Source organism: Leuresthes tenuis, unplaced genomic scaffold, assembly GCF_036924035.1.
Source record: "Leuresthes tenuis unplaced genomic scaffold, fLeuTen1.0.hap1 SCAF_8, whole genome shotgun sequence".
In the NCBI taxonomy this organism is placed as follows: domain Eukaryota; kingdom Metazoa; phylum Chordata; class Actinopteri; order Atheriniformes; family Atherinopsidae; genus Leuresthes; species Leuresthes tenuis.
The window spans coordinates 645502-663001 of NW_027325362.1; the positions used below are offsets into that span (position 1 = coordinate 645502).

General features: G+C 49.6%; 3 protein-coding genes across 5 annotated transcripts in view; 1 reads left to right on the forward strand and 2 right to left on the reverse strand.

Moving 5' to 3' along the window:
* abhd12 (abhydrolase domain containing 12, lysophospholipase) overlaps positions 1-7681 on the forward strand; it is a 15082-nt gene extending 7401 nt beyond the window's left edge. The window contains exons 4-13 of the mRNA XM_072390468.1: positions 1579-1684; positions 2215-2365; positions 2561-2606; positions 4565-4697; positions 4770-4807; positions 5157-5236; positions 5325-5407; positions 6039-6117; positions 7188-7315; positions 7402-7681. Coding sequence (XP_072246569.1) covers positions 1579-1684; positions 2215-2365; positions 2561-2606; positions 4565-4697; positions 4770-4807; positions 5157-5236; positions 5325-5407; positions 6039-6117; positions 7188-7315; positions 7402-7438 — 881 coding nt within the window. The 3' untranslated portion in view covers positions 7439-7681. The remainder of the gene's footprint in view (positions 1-1578; positions 1685-2214; positions 2366-2560; positions 2607-4564; positions 4698-4769; positions 4808-5156; positions 5237-5324; positions 5408-6038; positions 6118-7187; positions 7316-7401) is intronic.
* Positions 1-16280, reverse strand: part of aifm2 (AIF family member 2) — an 83960-nt gene extending 67680 nt beyond the window's left edge. Inside the window, exon 1 of one of the 3 annotated variants that reach the window (XM_072390473.1) lies at positions 16267-16280. The gene's annotated coding sequence lies outside the window, so the exon portion shown is untranslated. Of the gene's footprint in view, positions 1-1689; positions 1733-16266 lie in introns of those variants that run through there. The other 2 variants (XM_072390470.1, XM_072390471.1) reach the window with 2 other exon arrangements.
* The window catches only part of pygb (phosphorylase, glycogen; brain), a 14365-nt gene continuing 5459 nt past the window's right edge, over positions 8595-17500 (reverse strand). The window contains exons 9-20 of the mRNA XM_072390456.1: positions 16361-16453; positions 16112-16258; positions 15874-16037; positions 15685-15799; positions 15366-15467; positions 15136-15283; positions 13472-13530; positions 13248-13389; positions 12789-12996; positions 12051-12185; positions 11189-11255; positions 8595-10479 (exon numbers count right to left, since the gene is read on the reverse strand). Of these exons, the coding sequence (XP_072246557.1) occupies positions 10315-10479; positions 11189-11255; positions 12051-12185; positions 12789-12996; positions 13248-13389; positions 13472-13530; positions 15136-15283; positions 15366-15467; positions 15685-15799; positions 15874-16037; positions 16112-16258; positions 16361-16453 (1545 nt within the window). The 3' untranslated portion in view covers positions 8595-10314. The remainder of the gene's footprint in view (positions 10480-11188; positions 11256-12050; positions 12186-12788; positions 12997-13247; positions 13390-13471; positions 13531-15135; positions 15284-15365; positions 15468-15684; positions 15800-15873; positions 16038-16111; positions 16259-16360; positions 16454-17500) is intronic.

Consider the following 17500-nt stretch of genomic DNA (forward strand, 5'->3'; position numbering starts at 1 on the left):
TTTTAGGGGCCTGATAACTGAAGGCTCTGCCTCCCATTCTGCTTTTAGGGGCCTGATAACCGAAGGCTCTGCCTCCCGTTCTGCTTTTAGGGGCCTGATAACTGAAGGCTCTGCCTCCCGTTCTGCTTTTAGGGGCCTGATAACTGAAGGCTCTGCCTCCCGTTCTGCTTTTAGGGGCCTGATAACTGAAGGCTCTGCCTCCCGTTCTGCTTTTAGGGGCCTGATAACTGAAGGCTCTGCCTCCCATTCTGCTTTTAGGGGCCTGATAACTGAAGGCTCTGCCTCCCATTCTGCTTTTAGGGGCCTGATAACTGAAGGCTCTGCCTCCCATTCTGCTTTTAGGGGCCTGATAACTGAAGGCTCTGCCTCCCATTCTGCTTTTAGGGGCCTGATAACTGAAGGCTCTGCCTCCCATTCTGCTTTTAGGGGCCTGATAACTGAAGGCTCTGCCTCCCATTCTGCTTTTAGGGGCCTGATAACTGAAGGCTCTGCCTCCCGTTCTGCTTTTAGGGGCCTGATAACTGAAGGCTCTGCCTCCCGTTCTGCTTTTAGGGGCCTGATAACTGAAGGCTCTGCCTCCCGTTCTGCTTTTAGGGGCCTGATAACTGAAGGCTCTGCCTCCCATTCTGCTTTTAGGGGCCTGATAACTGAAGGCTCTGCCTCCCATTCTGCTTTTAGGGGCCTGATAACTGAAGGCTCTGCCTCCCATTCTGCTTTTAGGGGCCTGATAACTGAAGGCTCTGCCTCCCATTCTGCTTTTAGGGGCCTGATAACTGAAGGCTCTGCCTCCCATTCTGCTTTTAGGGGCTTGATAACTGAAGGCTCTGCCTCCCGTTCTGCTTTTAGGGGCCTGATAACTGAAGGCTCTGCCTCCCATTCTGCTTTTAGGGGCCTGATAACTGAAGGCTCTGCCTCCCATTCTGCTTTTAGGGGCCTGATAACTGAAGGCTCTGCCTCCCATTCTGCTTTTAGGGGCCTGATAACTGAAGGCTCTGCCTCCCATTCTGCTTTTAGGGGCCTGATAACTGAAGGCTCTGCCTCCCATTCTGCTTTTAGGGGCCTGATAACTGAAGGCTCTGCCTCCCATTCTGCTTTTAGGGGCCTGATAACTGAAGGCTCTGCCTCCCATTCTGCTTTTAGGGGCCTGATAACTGAAGGCTCTGCCTCCCATTCTGCTTTTAGGGCCCTGATAACTGAAGGCTCTGCCTCCCATTCTGCTTTTAGGGGCCTGATAACTGAAGGCTCTGCCTCCCATTCTGCTTTTAGGGGCCTGATAACTGAAGGCTCTGCCTCCCATTCTACTTTTAGAAACTCTGGGAACCACAAGGAAACCTGCAGCCTGAGAGCAAAGTGCTCTGTTGGGGAAATATCCAACTGTGAGATCTTTAAGATGTGATGGAGCTCGGTCATTAAGAGCTTTATATGTGAGGAGAAGAACCTTAGATTCTATTCTGAATCTAACAGGGAGCCAATGAAGAGAAGCTAAATGTTGCTATTTTAAGTCATGTGACCTCTCTCTGCCCCCCCCCCCCCCCCCCCCTTTAAGTCATGTGACCTCTCTCTGCCCCCCCCCCCCAGTGAGGATGCCGTACTTCATCGACCTGAAGCGACCGCTGGATCAGGGCCTGAACCACACACACAACTTCTACCTGGAGCCGGAGACGGGCCTCAAGATCGGAGTCTGGTAACGTGCACACACACGTGCACACACACGTGCACACACACGTGCACACTCCCTGCAGTTGTATTTACAGTAAACATGGGGGCTGTATAACTCACTCCTCATATTCCAGTGTTAAGAGAACCGCTCTGTGGTACCGGCTGCTGAGTCCACAGCTCTCAGGGTCAGGGTCAGTTCGGGGTGACCCCTGACCCTGACCCTGACCCTGACCCTGAGCCTGACCCTGAGCCTGACCCTGACCCTGACCCTGAGCCTGAGCCTGAGCCTGACCCTGACCCTGAGAGCCAGTTTCTCCCCTCAGAACTCATTCTTTAACTCATTCTTTCTCATTCATTCCAGCATAAATTCCCACAATAGACTGAAAGTCTGCTGGCTAACCCAGCTGGTTAGTGCTGGTTAGTGCTGGTTGTCAGCTGTTTAACAGCCGCTGCAGAGGGGGGCGGGGCCTGTGTGGACCAATCGGACGTAAATACAGTTTAGTTTAGTTTTAATATGTACGACTGAAGATGAAGACGACACTTTGTGTGTTTCAGGCACACAGTTCCTGATCGGATGTGGAAAGAAGCTCAGGGGAAAGATGGCGACTGGTACGACTCCACGTTTAGCTCCGCCCACCCCGTCATCCTCTATCTCCATGGAAACGCAGGGACCAGAGGAGGAGACCACAGAGTGCAGCTGTACAAGGTCAGCTGTTGGTCTATGAACAGAAACCATCCTGATGAATTGTCACTCCACCTATCAAGCTCAAAAGGCTTTTTTTACTTTGGTTTTGTATTTAGAGATGAAGAATGTGTTCCTCAAATCTTTATTTATTTATCTGTTCCCTGATTGGCTGCCAGGAAACACCGGTGACTGACTCCTCTTTCTGTCTTCCTTCAGGTCCTCAGTTCATTAGGATATCATGTGGTGACGTTCGATTACAGAGGTGAGAAACTCTTCATCCAGCAAACAACAACAAGCATTCAGTTTGAGAGTTCGAGTCCCGAACTCACCAGAGTTCGAGTCCCGAACTCACCAGAGTTTGAGTCCCGAACTCGCGAGAGTTTGATTCCCGAACTCACGACAGTTTGAGTCCCGAACTCACGACAGTTTGAGTCCCGAACTCACGAGCGTTTGACTCCCGAACTCACGAGCGTTTGACTCCCGAACTCGCGAGCGTTTGACTCCCGAACTCACGAGCGTTTGACTCCCGAACTCACGACAGTTTGAGTCCCGAACTCACGAGCGTTTGACTCCCGAACTCACGAGCGTTTGACTCCCGAACTCACGAGCGTTTGACTCCCGAACTCACGACAGTTTGAGTCCCGAACTCACGAGCGTTTGAGTCCCGAACTCGCGAGAGTTTGAGTCCCGAACTCACGAGAGTTTGAGTCCCGAACTCACGAGCGTTTGAGTCCCGAACTCACGAGCGTTTGACTCCCGAACTCACGAGCGTTTGATTCCCGAACTCGCGAGCGTTTGAGTCCCGAACTCACGAGAGTTTGAGTCCCGAACTCGCGAGAGTTTGAGTCCCGAACTCACGACAGTTTGAGTCCCGAACTCACGAGAGTTTGAGTCCCGAACTCACGACAGTTTGAGTCCCGAACTCACGACAGTTTGAGTCCCGAACTCGCGAGCGTTTGACTCCCGAACTCACGAGCGTTTGATTCCCGAACTCGCGAGCGTTTGAGTCCCGAACTCACGAGAGTTTGACTCCCGAACTCGCGAGAGTTTGAGTCCCGAACTCGCGAGAGTTTGACTCCCGAACTCGCAAGAGTTTGAGTCCCGAACTCGCGAGAGTTTGAGTCCCGAACTCGCGAGAGTTTGAGTCCCGAACTCACGAGAGTTTGAGTCCCGAACTCACGAGAGTTTGAGTCCCGAACTCACGAGCGTTTGAGTCCCGAACTCACGAGAGTTTGAGTCCCGAACTCACGAGAGTTTGATTCCCGAACTCACGAGCGTTTGACTCCCGAACTCACGAGCGTTTGATTCCCGAACTCGCGAGCGTTTGAGTCCCGAACTCACGAGAGTTTGACTCCCGAACTCGCGAGAGTTTGAGTCCCGAACTCGCGAGAGTTTGACTCCCGAACTCGCAAGAGTTTGAGTCCCGAACTCGCGAGAGTTTGAGTCCCGAACTCACGAGAGTTTGAGTCCCGAACTCACGAGAGTTTGAGTCCCGAACTCACGAGAGTTTGACTCCCGAACTCGCGAGAGTTTGAGTCCCGAACTCGCGAGAGTTTGACTCCCGAACTCGCAAGAGTTTGAGTCCCGAACTCGCGAGAGTTTGAGTCCCGAACTCACGAGAGTTTGAGTCCCGAACTCACGAGCGTTTGAGTCCCGAACTCACGAGAGTTTGAGTCCCGAACTCACGAGAGTTTGAGTCCCGAACTCACGAGAGTTTGAGTCCCGAACTCACGAGAGTTTGATTCCCGAACTCACGAGCGTTTGAGTCCCGAACTCACGAGAGTTTGATTCCCGAACTCACCAGAGTTTGAGTCCCGAACTCACGAGAGTTTGAGTCCCGAACTCACGAGAGTTTGAGTCCCGAACTCACGAGAGTTTGATTCCCGAACTCACGAGCGTTTGAGTCCCGAACTCACGAGAGTTTGATTCCCGAACTCACCAGAGTTTGAGTCCCGAACTCACGAGAGTTTGATTCCCGAACTCACGAGCGTTTGATTCCCGAACTCACGAGAGTTTCGGATGATTCCTGAACTTTGAGTACTTGGGCGAAGATTCTTCCATCGCCTCTTCAGAGGTTGCCATGGCAGAGATGTTTTGATGGTTGAGACTTGGATTTTGGGTCAGGCGATCAGCTGTGGTCAGGGTGGGGGGGCGAGGGAATCAGCATCGTGTCTGATTCCCCCACAGGTGTAAAAGCCATCTGTGTGTTTGCATGTGCAGGTTGGGGGGATTCTGACGGCTCGCCATCAGAGGGAGGGATGACATCAGACGCTCTCTTCATTTACGATTGGCTGAAACGACGGATGGACAGATCTCTGCCTCTTTACATCTGGGGACACTCTCTGGGAACAGGGTAACCAACACACTCACATTTAATCAGTTTCATGATGTGCGTTTGAAATAATCTGACTCTTCTGTTTTTCAGAGTCGCCACAAACCTGGTGAAACGGCTGTGTGACAGAGGTTAGACACACACTGATCTGAGCTGTGATTGGTTGATTTATCAGCTGATTGTTTCAGTCGGTAATATCAGTGAATGATTGGCTGATTGTTCAGTTCTGAGTGGAAACATGAAGCCGTTAAATATGGAGCTGCTTCATGTTTCCACATGAAGGTGAAAAAGATGAACGTCTCATGCTGCGGACACAAGTTTTACTACAAGTCCCATGATGCATTTCAGCTAAAGAGGCTGAAATCAGCTCAGTAATAAGGCAGGGCTGAGGCCGCAGGGCATCATGGGAGTTGTAGTTTGAAGGTGCATTACATAATGAAATCAGTGGTTCTGTTTGAGCTCATGGTTCTGTATCTTCAGGAAGTCCTCCTGATGCGCTGATCTTAGAGTCTCCGTTCACCAACATCAGAGAGGAGGCCAAGAGTCACCCCTTCTCCATGGTAACGCCTGACCTCCAGCAGCCATTTAAACTGCAGACCCCATGTTTACAGTAAAACGCACAGCGCTGACCCCTCATCTCTGTTTCAGGTGTACAGATACCTGCCCGGCTTCGACTGGTTCTTCCTGGACGCCATCACCGCCAACAACATCCGCTTCGCCAGCGACGAGAAGTACGTAGCCTTTTACTTCCTGTTTCCCTGGAGTCCAAACTGTTTCAGCACATCAGAACTTTTTTAACTGTCCTGAAGTGCTTCAGGAACCTTCAACCCGACCTAATTTACTTTAGTTTTTAGAAGGAACTTCGTCCAGATCTCAGAAACACTGCAGAGCCCCAAACTTCTTCAGGATTTTAGTTTAAAAAGAACTCTTTTTGAGCTCAGGAACTTTTTTCTGGACCTTCATGTGGGTCTCCTGCAGAAAACAACCCTTTTTGAGCTCTTTCCCATGAACACGCTCTTATTTTCAGCTGTTAGAGATATGATTCCTCAGCAGTGCAACACTTCAGCTGCAGAGTTTCTGCCGGTTCTGATCTACTTTAGCTGCAGAGTTTCTGCCGGTTCTGATCCACTTCAGCTGCAGAGTTTCTGCCGGTTCTGATCCACTTCAGCTGCAGAGGATTTAAAATGTTAAAACGAGTCTTTGTGAACAGGCTGTTGGCTGATTATCAGCCTGAAAGCTGTTCAAAGTCCACAGACTGATCTGAGGTCAGCTTAATCTGCAGGTTTTCAGCTGGTTTGATTTGTAGCGCCTCTGGTGGAGGTTTGAGGAACTGCAGCTCAAACCGTGTGTTCTGTTCTGCAGCGTGAACCACATCTCCTGCTCGGTTCTGATCCTCCACGCCGAGGACGACAGCGTGGTTCCGTTCCATCTCGGAAAAAAGGTACGAGAAGCTGAACAGAACATGTGAAGAAGAGTTGAGTGACCCGGTTCTGGTGAACATTTTTCAATCAGAACCTTTGAGATTCTTTCAGAAACCTCTGAGTTTTATATTCAAACTTTATTTCAGAAGGCCTAAAGACATTTTAAAAGTCAGATTAAAGCCTAAAGACATTTTAAAAGTCAAATTAAAGCCTAAAAACATTTTAAAAGTCAAATTAAAGCCTAAAAACATTTTAAAAGTCAGATTAAAGCCTAAAAACATTTTAAAAGTCAGATTAAAGCCTAAAAACATTTTAAAAGTCAGATTAAAGCCTAAAAACATTTTAAAAGTCAGATTAAAGCCTAAAAACATTTTAAAAGTCAGATTAAAGCCTAAAATCATTTTAAAAGTCAGATTAAAGCCTAAAAACATTTTAAAAGTCAAATTAAAGCCTAAAAACATTTTAAAAGTCAGATTAAAGCCTAAAAACATTTTAAAAGTCAGATTAAAGCCTAAAAACATTTTAAAAGTCAGATTAAAGCCTAAAAACATTTTAAAAGTCAGATTAAAGCCTAAAAACATTTTAAAAGTCAAATTAAAGCCTAAAAACATTTTAAAAGTCAGATTAAAGCCTAAAAACATTTTAAAAGTCAGATTAAAGCCTAAAAACATTTTAAAAGTCAGATTAAAGCCTAAAAACATTTTAAAAGTCAGATTAAAGCCTAAAGACATTTTAAAAGTCAGATTAAAGCCTAAAAACATTTTAAAAGTCAAATTAAAGCCTAAAAACATTTTAAAAGTCAAATTAAAGCCTAAAAACATTTTAAAAGTCAGATTAAAGCCTAAAAACATTTTAAAAGTCAGATTAAATCCTAAAAACATTTTAAAAGTCAAATTAAAGCCTAAAAACATTTTAAAAGTCAGATTAAAGTGTAAACATTTAAAATTGAGGGTCTTTTTGAACAGTTTAAGCAGTTTTTTAGCTTCTGAGACATTTTGATGGACCTGAACCTGGACCTGGACCCATTTTCCGGCTCTGGAACCTGTGGAACCTTCTGCTGTTGTGGGTAAACTCTCTCTTTGTGGTGCAGCTCTACAACATGGCGTCTCAGTCGAAGAGCCTCAGCGGCCACAAGGTTCAGTTCGTCTCGTTTCCGTCTTCTCTGGCCTACAAACACAAGTTCATCTACAGGAGCCCGGAGCTGCCAAACATCCTCAGGTAGCGCCGCCACGCCGCCGCTCTCACCCTGTGGCGCCCTGTGGCGGCTGAGCGCCGCTCTCACCCGTTCTCTGTTGTTCTTTCAGTGATTTTCTCGGCTCGGCTCATCCCGTCACGCTGTGATGACGTCTGGTTCCTCCGCCCCGGTTACCACCCCCCCCCACACTGGCTTCACGGTACACAGGGTTACCATGACGACTGTTTGTACTTCAGCGAAAAGGACGACCTGAACAGAGACGTTTTTATCTTGTTGCAGCGTTTCTTCTCCTCCGCATGGTTTCTTCTTCTCTCTGAAACATCAGTTTGGAGCCTGTTATGACTTGAATTATGAATTAAAGTTTGTTTTAAGGAGCCCTGAGTGTTTCCAGGAGAATGAGCCTCTCTGGGGTTTGGTTATTACCTGGTTATAACCCTCTGTTCCAGTCAGTTTCAGGTGTTTTGGATCTCTAACCCTGATCCGTGCGTCTCTAACCCAGCCCACATGTTTGCAGCCTCCGGCCTTTCAGAGCAGCTGCAGGAGTCCTGACATCATGTGCTGCACAGCTGGAACCTGTTCAGGGGCCGCAGTAAACGAGCTTTGAATACATTTGCATGCACCACTTTCTGTTTTTAGATCTATTCTGTTCCCCTTTCCTTTTCACAGCACCACTTTGGACTGTTTTATGGACGTTGATGACATAAAATCCCTGAAATAACCCTTTAAATGACAGGTTGGAACCTAAGGAGCGTTATTAGAGTGGAAACTAAACATTTAAAATGTTCAGATGAAGTTTATTTTCAGCAGCAGACATCAGCTGATACAGTACTTGATGAAGAGGTTCTCAGGTTCTGTCGGATCCACATTCAGAGTCTCTGAAGTCCAGTTGAGGCTCTTTGGGTCGAGTCGGGTTCAGCTGCTTCAGCTTGAGAGGGAGGCCTTCAAGTGCTTCTTTTTTTCAGAGGAAAACACGGATCTGAGGCCAAAGTTCTGCTTTTAGCTGCAAGTGGACCGAGTCAGAACTCAGTTTGGGTCAAACGGCCCAAAACGAGGTTCCACATCGACTCAAAGCTGCTGATTCAGTGGAAATGAAAGAATGGAAAGTTTCAGAGGATAAAGAGATTTAAGTCTTAGTTTAGCTCTGCTGTGCCTCTGAGGCTCGGCCCACTGCGATGTGATTGGACGAGCCGGGCGGCGCCACAGACCTCATAAGGCCTCAGAGAAAATGTAACGTGAGCAAACAGAACATTTTAGCTTCGTTTTGGAGTCAACAGACAAATAAAATCTGAAAAGAAACGGTTCTGAGTCCAACAGGATATATTTCCACTGTTGTTCAGGTAAGGCTGGCAGCTGCTTGGGCCCCAGAGGCCCCCAGGGGCCCCAGAGGCCCCCAGGGGCCCCAGAGCTGATAAGCAGGTCTTTCTGTGTCCCGTTGTGGTTTTCATACAGAACCCAGAGTAAAAGAAAAGTGCTCTGCCAGCTTCAGCTGCTTTTAGTGAACCGATTAATATTAGATATTCATGTGAGGGAAACAAAAATCTTGTCCCTTAAGGGGCTCCGTAGGGCTCCTGTTTAAAGTTGTTTTTTCTGTTTTATTGGAGTTGCAGGTAAATAAAGTGATGACAGAAGAGCAATGATCCGTCCGGCAGCAAAAGAAGGCCGAATATAATTAACTGCTACTCTTAACGAAGGGGAGGGGCGGTCCTTATTAACGCCGCTTTTCAACGAGCATCTAATTATTTCTTCTGTTTACTTTGACATTTAGCTCTTTTACAGCTTAAGCAGAAAAGCAAAGTGTCCAGCTCTGCTGGCCAAGGCCAGTGTGCAGGGCGCCACCCGGAGTCAGGGCGCCACCCGGAGTCAGGGCGCCGCCCGGAGTCAGGGCGCCACCCGGAGTCGGGGCGCCGCCCAGAGTCGGGGCGCCACCCGGAGTCGGGGCGCCACCCGGAGTCGGGGCGCCACCCGGAGTCAGGGCGCCACCCAGAGTCAGGGCGCCACCCAGAGTCGGGGCGCCACCCAGAGTCGGGGCGCCGCCCAGAGTCGGGGCGCCACCCAGAGTCGGGGCGCCGCCCAGAGTCAGGGCGCCACCCGGAGTCGGGGCGCCGCCCAGAGTCAGGGCGCCACCCAGAGTCGGGGCGCCGCCCAGAGTCGGGGCGCCACCCAGAGTCGGGGCGCCGCCCAGAGTCAGGGCGCCACCCGGAGTCGGGGCGCCGCCTGGAGTTGACTTGTTAGCATAATAGCATAGCAGCTAGCAGGAAGAAAGAAGTAATTGTTTAGCATCGTTAAGTGGAATAAACTCAGTTTCTACAGAGATATTTCAGAGTTTTGGAGGGAAACCAGCTAACGGGCAGAACTTTGAGCCTCGTGGGTTTTTTCCAGCAGTTCAGTTTAATCTGAGTGACGACATTTTATATAAAAAATAACATAAAGCGTAAAAATTAACCCGTGAAAGCTGTTATAAGTCTGTAACTGTAAGTCCATCCATCTTCTGCACCTGCTTATAGAAGGAGGGGGGGGGCTGTCCCAGCTGTCATTGGGCCAGAGGCCGGGTTCACCTGACAGTTTAGAGTCACCAGTTAAGCTAACAGCATGTTTTTGGACGGAGAGAATCATCATTTATCTTTAGCATTATTATTATTATTATTAATGTAAAAATGTAAATAAAGATTTTTATTGTTTTTAAACAAACTAAAGATTTAATTTGGGCCAAAGATGCTTTAAAACTGATGTGGAGCCACAGGGTTAGTAAAATGCTTCATTAATATTCGTCTGGATCAAAGTAACTAATTAATAATCTGAAGGTTAAATCAGCCGTATTTAAGCTGCTGTCGATGACACAGAGTCTGCAGGCTGAGGAAGACTCAGAAGCATCGGGGCGTCACCGCAGAGTTTGTGCTGAATCAGTTCCTAACTGAACGGCTTCAGAATCAGCCGTTTCTGCCAGGCGCTCCAACAGAACCGTGCAGAAACCGGTTGTTCTGTTGGGTCGGCATCAGATACCAGCAGAAGAAGGTCCACTTCTTCAGCTCCGCGGCTCGAAGGGCGGCTCGTTGGGCGGCGGGATCTTCACGTCGGACGGTTCCACGCCCCAGATCTCCCGGGCGTACTGAGAGACGGTTCTGTCGCTGGAGAACTTCCCCGACGCAGCGATGTTCCGGATCACCTTCCTGGTCCAGTCTCTGGGGTTCTGCAGGTGAACGGGTCAGAAGCGTGTGGACATCAGAACCGAGGCAGCAGCAAAAATCACTGAGTAAATCAGATAATTTTGCATTAGTAACTATTTCAGAGAGAATCATCCTGAACCAGCTTTGAGCCTCAGTTATCTCTGGATGATATGAAATAAAAACCTGCTCCTGATGCTGATCACAGGCCCACAGAACAGCAGCTGTTAGCTTCCTAGCTAACATCCAGCTGTGCTAACATCTGTTAGCGTCTCTGCTGCTGTCTCTGCTTTCATAAACTGTGTTTTAAACCAGCTGAAGTGCTAATAAAGCCTCTTATTTCCTGTCAACACGTCTGACAGAATGAGCCGTTTTTATTCTGGTTGGACTTTGATGAGACTCAGAATATTAGTTCAGATTAACAGCTTCCAGGCTGAAGCTGCTCTGAGAGGCACATTAAGCACAATATGATGCTGTGCTTGTGCTAGCGGGATAGTTCTGGTGATATTTCAAAAGAAATTACTATTTCAGGCTGATTAAAACAGGTCTCGATGACATCACTTCCTGTTTGTTGTTGAGTGCTACATGAACCTGGAGTCTGTTCTGCTGACATCGATTCTCAGCTTGTCCTTAGGCTTCTACAAACATGTTAAACCAGATGCCTTTTCTTTTAGCTTCTGCACAGAAAAGACTCGCTTTGAGTGTGTTGAAGGGAACTTGGATGCCCTGGATTACCTCGTACAGCTCACTAACTCGCTCCTGACATTTGACGTAGGCTTCGTAATCTGCAAACACCTTAAACCTGTTGGAGACACCATCGGACAACATGAAGGACCACAAAGAAATGTTCATAAAGTCAGAGCTTCCCCCTGCTCCCAGTCTCTGTGCTAAGCTACGCTAACAGTTTCACCCTGCTCCCAGTCTCTGTGCTAAGCTACGCACCCAGTCTCTGTGCTAAGCTACGCTAACAGTTTCACCCTGCTCCCAGTCTCTGTGCTAAGCTACGCTAACAGTTTCACCCTGCTCCCAGTCTCTGTGCTAAGCTATACTAAGCTATGCTAACAGTCTCACCCTGCTCCCAGTCTCTGTGCTAAGCTACGCTAACAGTTTCACCCTGCTCCCAGTCTCCGTGCTAAGCTGCGCTAACAGTTTCACCCTGCTCCCAGTCTCTGTGCTAAGCTACGCTAACAGTCTCACCCTGCTCCCAGTCTCTGTGCTAAGCTACGCTAACAGTTTCATCCTGCTCCCAGTCTCTGTGCTAAGCTACGCTAACAGTCTCACCCTGCTTCCAGTCTCTGTGCTAAGCTACGCTAACAGTTTCACCCTGCTCCCAGTCTCTGTGCTAAGCTACGCTAACAGTCTCACCCTGCTCCCAGTCTCTGTGCTAAGCTACGCTAACAGTCTCACCCTGCTCCCAGTCTCTGTGCTAAGCTACGCTAACAGTTTCATCCTGCTCCCAGTCTCTGTGCTAAGCTACGCTAACAGTCTCACCCTGCTTCCAGTCTCCGTGCTAAGCTACGCTAACAGTTTCACCCAGTTTGCAGTCTCGGGGCTAAGCTATGCAATGTTTGTGCTAAGCAACACTGGCTTGTTTTACCTGTCATGTTTCATCAGCATCTCAGTCAGGTCTCTGAACAGATCTGGTTCTGCTGGACTGAAGAAGCCGGCCTGGATCTGATCTACAGCCAGTTTCAGCTCCGGCAGACAATTGTAGTACTCTGTAGCATTGTAGCTGCAGAAAACGGGAAACAATGTCATTCTTAAGGCTTGTTCTCTGGCACCACCTTCCTGTGACTCCAGCATCCCCTTCTGATTGAACTTGGACCTCATCTGTAGTTTTGTTCTGAAGACAGTCAACATTTCTCCCTTCATGTGTGCAGACGAAATGTTGCTAATTACATCTCTATATGCTATAGATATCTGTTGTAACCTTCCAACACTTTGGTTCAACTTTGCTGTTTTAAATGTGCTTTATAAATAAAGCTGGATTGGTTTGTATCGAGAGAGGTGTTCATAAAGCATCCCTGTTATGCTTAAAGAGGCGTCACCACGTTAGCCGCTTGTAGTTTATTGCTGAGAGTTAATGCTGGCTGTGTTTTAATAAGAAAGCAAATACTTATTTAACTCCAGTATTCTGTCTCCAGTTAATGTTGCTTCCCAACAAGCGTGTCATGACATAAATTGGGGGCTTGTCCGGGATCTTTTGAACTTGTCCAAGGTGCTGCATTCAGGGACACTATCATCAGTGGCAGCTGTTTGTCATTTCCAGATTGTTCCAGAGCGTCCCTGAATGCAGCACGGGCAATGCACTGCTGAGAACAGGAAGTGACCTCACCCCTTCCTGTCGAGCTCCTCCACGTCCGTCACCCTCATGCCAAAGATGAAGAGGTTTTCCTCGCCGGCCTCCTCGGCCATCTCCACCGTGGCTCCGTCCATGGTGCCGATGGTCAGCGCGCCGTTCACCATGAACTTCATGTTTCCTGTTCCGGAAGCTTCCGTTCCCGCTGTGGAGATCTGCTCGGAAAGGTCTGCAGCCGGGATCACTGAGCCAGAACCAGAACCAGAACCAGAACCAGCAGAGTCAGTGTGATGGATGAGGATGTAAACTACCGACAGTCTGAACAGCAGCGTGAGGTTCTCACGACTTCAGGTACAGAAAACAACACGAAAAAAGATCGACTGAAATGGAAAAGAACCCTGAACGGGTCCAAATTCTCCAGAACCTACTGCCATCTGCAGCAGTGAAGGTGGAGGAATCAGAGGAAGCAGGAGCGTTTGGGTTCTATCTTCTCACCTCTCTCAGCCAAAGACACTCTGTAGTTCTCCAGGAAGATCACTTTCAGCTTGTCTCCCACTGCCGGGTCGTTATTGATCACCTGACCCATCGATGTGATCAGCTTGATGATCCTCTTCGCCATGTGGTACCCTGGAGCTGCCTGCAGGGGGCAGCAAAGTTGAAGGCCATGATAACGCTGAATGAGTGATGTTTTCACCTTTGTTCTGACTCAGGTGCAGCACCTTCCCTCCGATGATCACCGTCCTGGGAACAAACGGTCTGTCGGGCTGCAGTTTGATTCCTAAAAAACAAAAAGACGCTGAGTCATATTCTCCAGCAGCTGGCAGCAAACTCACAAAAGCTAAAATAACTCCTTAAAAATGTTTAATGAAAGACAAACAGAACATTTTATTGTACCAATATATTCTGAATATTAATCCATCATATAAATAAAAGGAGAAAACACGGCCAAACGCTTCCTGTTAGCTGCACAAGCTAACGGCCAAATGCCTCCTGTTAGCTGCAGGAGCTAAAGGCCAAACGCTTCCTGTTAGCTGCACAAGCTAACGGCCAAATGCCTCCTGTTAGCTGCAGGAGCTAAAGGCCAAACGCTTCCTGTTAGCTGCACAAGCTAACGGCCAAATGCCGCCTGTTAGCTGCAGGAGCTAAAGGCCAAACGCTTCCTGTTAGCTGCAGGAGCTACCGGCCAAATGCCTCCTGTTAGCTGCAGGAGCTAAAGGCCAAACGCTTCCTGTTAGCTGCAGGAGCTACCGGCCAAATGCCTCCTGTTAGCTGCAGGAGCTAACGGCCAAACGCCTCCTGTTAGCTGCAGGAGCTAACGGCCAAACGCCTCCTGTTAGCTGCAGGAACTAAAGGCCAAACGCTTCCTGTTAGCTGCAGGAGCTAACGGCCAAACGCCTCCTGTTAGCTGCAGGAGCTACCGGCCAAATGCCTCCTGTTAGCTGCAGGAGCTAACAGCCAAACGCCTCCTGTTAGCTGCAGGAGCTAACGGCCAAACGCTTGTTGTTAGCTGCAGGAGCTAAAGGCCAAACACTTCCTGTTAGCTGCAGGAGCTAACAGCCAAACGCCTCTTGTTAGCTGCAGGAGCTAAAGGCCAAACGATTCCTGTTAGCTGCAGGCGCTAACGGCCAAACGCTTCCTGATAGCTGCAGGAGCTAAAGGCCAAACGCTTCCTGTTAGCTGCACGAGCTAACGGCCAAACGCTTCCTGTTAGCTGCAGGAGCTAACGGCCAAACGCTTCCTGTTAGCTGCAGGAGCTAACGGCCAAACGCTTCCTGTTAGCTGCAGGAGCTAACGGCCAAACGCTTCCTGTTAGCTGCAGGAGCTAACGGCCAAACGCTTCCTGTTAGCTGCAGGAGCTAACGGCCAAATGCCTCCTGTTAGCTGCATGAGCTACCGGCCAAACGCTTCCTGTTAGCTGCAGGAGCTAAGGGCCAAACGCTTCCTGTTAGCTGCAGGAGCTAAGGGCCAAACGCTTCCTGTTAGCTGCAGGAGCTAACGGCCAAACGCCTCCTGTTAGCTGCAGGAGCTAACGGCCAAACGCCTCCTGTTAGCTGCAGGAGCTAACGGCCAAACGCCTCCTGTTAGCTGCAGGAGCTAACGGCCAAACGCCTCCTGTTAGCTGCAGGAGCTAACGGCCAAACGCCTCCTGTTAGCTGCAGGAGCTAACGGCCAAACGCCTCCTGTTAGCTGCAGGAGCTAACGGCCAAACGCCTCCTGTTAGCTGCAGGAGCTAACGATGGCACTGATATGTATGTATTTCATTCATCAGTTTACTGGAACATTTTGAACATGATCACACCTTAATTCAGGAGATAATGCAGAGAAAATGCCTGTTTTCTGTCGGTAGAAACCCTAAGAACACATGAGAAACTCAGACTCTTACGGTTGTAGAGCGTGATGGCGTGCAGACAGTTGAGCAGCTGCCTCTTGTACTCATGTATCCTCTTCACCTGGATGTCAAAAATGGAGTCCGGGTTCACCTTCACCTGGTTGTGTTTCTCCAGGAAGGAGGCGAACTTCAGCTTGTTCTCCTGCGAGGACAGACGGACACCTGTGAGGGGGCGGGCCGACCAGGGGGCGGAGACACGCCGTCAGCTCGTTTTCTGCTTCTACCTGTTTGACTTTGGCCACGTCTCTGATGAAGGACTCGTCGTCCACAAACCGCAGGATGTTCTTCAGCTGGGAGAGGTCTGTGAAGAAGTCTTCTCCGATCCTCTGCAGGGAGAAGAGCAACAAGTTCAGACCATCAGCTGCCTGGAAGCTCAAGAAGAAGAAAGAATGCACTGGTCGGCCTCAAAGGCCCGTCCAACGGATCAGAACCAGTCCTCAGGAGGCAGGTGTGTCTCTGTCCTCTCTGTCCTCAGAAGGCTCTGAGAGATGGAGCTCTGCCCACACTTTATGGGGGGTCTGGATGCAACATATACAGCAATACCTCGGCGATGATGTCAGACAGGCCGGGGTTGCACAACAGCAGCCAGCGGCGTGGAGTGATGCCGTTGGTTTTGTTCTGAAACTTCTCCGGATCCACCTCGTGGAAGTCTTTAAACCTGCAGAAGAAGAGGAAACCAGTCAAGGACGCCTCAGACACCAAATCAGCCGTGTGGCGCCTGTGGGAACTCACACGGTGTTCCTGACGATGTCCGAGTGGATCTGAGCCACGCCGTTGATGGCGTGAGAGCCGACCACACACAGGTGAGCCATGTTGATCCTCTTCGGGTCTCCTTCCTCGATCAGGGACAGCCGCCGCAGACGGTCCACGTCGCCTGGAAACATGGCCGCGATCCTCTGAGACACAGGAGGTGGAGGCTGAGCTGGCGTTGTGATTTAATGAAACAGCAGAAGAAGAGCAGCGGCCTTACGTCCAGGTGTCTCTGGTTGATGTCGTAGATGATCAGCAGGTGTCGAGGCAGCAGCTGCTCGAACATATAAACAGGCCAGCGCTCCAGCGCCTCGGGCAGCACCGTGTGGTTGGTGTACGCACAGGTACGGCAGGTGATGTCCCACGCCTGAGCACGTGCACACACACGTGCACACACACACACACACACACAGATTATTCACATGACCTGAAACACTCGAGCAGCTCCAGACGTCTTTGTGACTCAGACCTTGTCCCAGTCCAGCTGCTCAATGTCCACCAGGATCCGCATCAGTTCAGGGATGGTCAGAGCCGGGTGGGTGTCGTTCAGCTGGATCGCCACCTGACAGGAAGCAGAACGGGAGGCAGAGCCTTCAGTTATCAGGCCCCTAAAAGCAGAATGGGAGGCAGAGCCTTCAGTTATCAGGCCCCTAAAAGCAGAATGGGAGGCAGAGCCTTCAGTTATCAGGCCCCTAAAAGCAGAACGGGAGGCAGAGCCTTCAGTTATCAGGCCCCTAAAAGCAGAATGGGAGGCAGAGCCTTCAGTTATCAGGCCCCTAAAAGCAGAATGGGAGGCAGAGCCTTCAGTTATCGGGCCCCTAAAAGCAGAATGGGAGGCAGAGCCTTCAGTTATCAGGCCCCTAAAAGCAGAATGGGAGGCAGAGCCTTCAGTTATCAGGCCCCTAAAAGCAGAACGGGAGGCAGAGCCTTCAGTTATCAGGCCCCTAAAAGCAGAATGGGAGGCAGAGCCTTCAGTTATCAGGCCCCTAAAAGCAGAACGGGAGGCAGAGCCTTCAGTTATCAGGCCCCAAAAAGCAGAATGGGAGGCAGAGCCTTCAGTTATCAGGCCCCTAAAAGCAGAATGGGAGGCAGAGCCTTCAGTTATCAGGCCCCTAAAAGCAGAATGGGAGGCAGAGCCTTCAGTTATCAGGCCCCTAAAAGAAGAATGGGAGGCAGAGCCTTCAGTTATCAGGCCCCTAAAAGCAGAATGGGAGGCAGAGCCTTCAGTTATCAGGCCCCTAAAAGCAGAATGGGAGGCAGAGCCTTCAGTTATCAGGCCCCTAAAAGCAGAATGGGAGGCAGAGCCTTCAGTTATCAGGCCCCTAAAAGCAGAATGGGAGGCAGAGCCTTCAGTTATCAGGCCCCTAAAAGCAGAATGGGAGGCAGAGCCTTCAGTTATCAGGCCCCTAAAAGCAGAATGGGAGGCAGAGCCTTCAGTTATCAGGCCCCTAAAAGCAGAATGGGAGACAGAGCCTTCAGTTATCAGGCCCCTAACAGCAGAATGGGAGGCAGAGCCTTCAGTTATCAGGCCCCTAAAAGCAGAATGGGAGGCAGAGCCTTCAGTTATCAGGCCCCTAAAAGCAGAACGGGAGGCAGAGCCTTCAGTTAT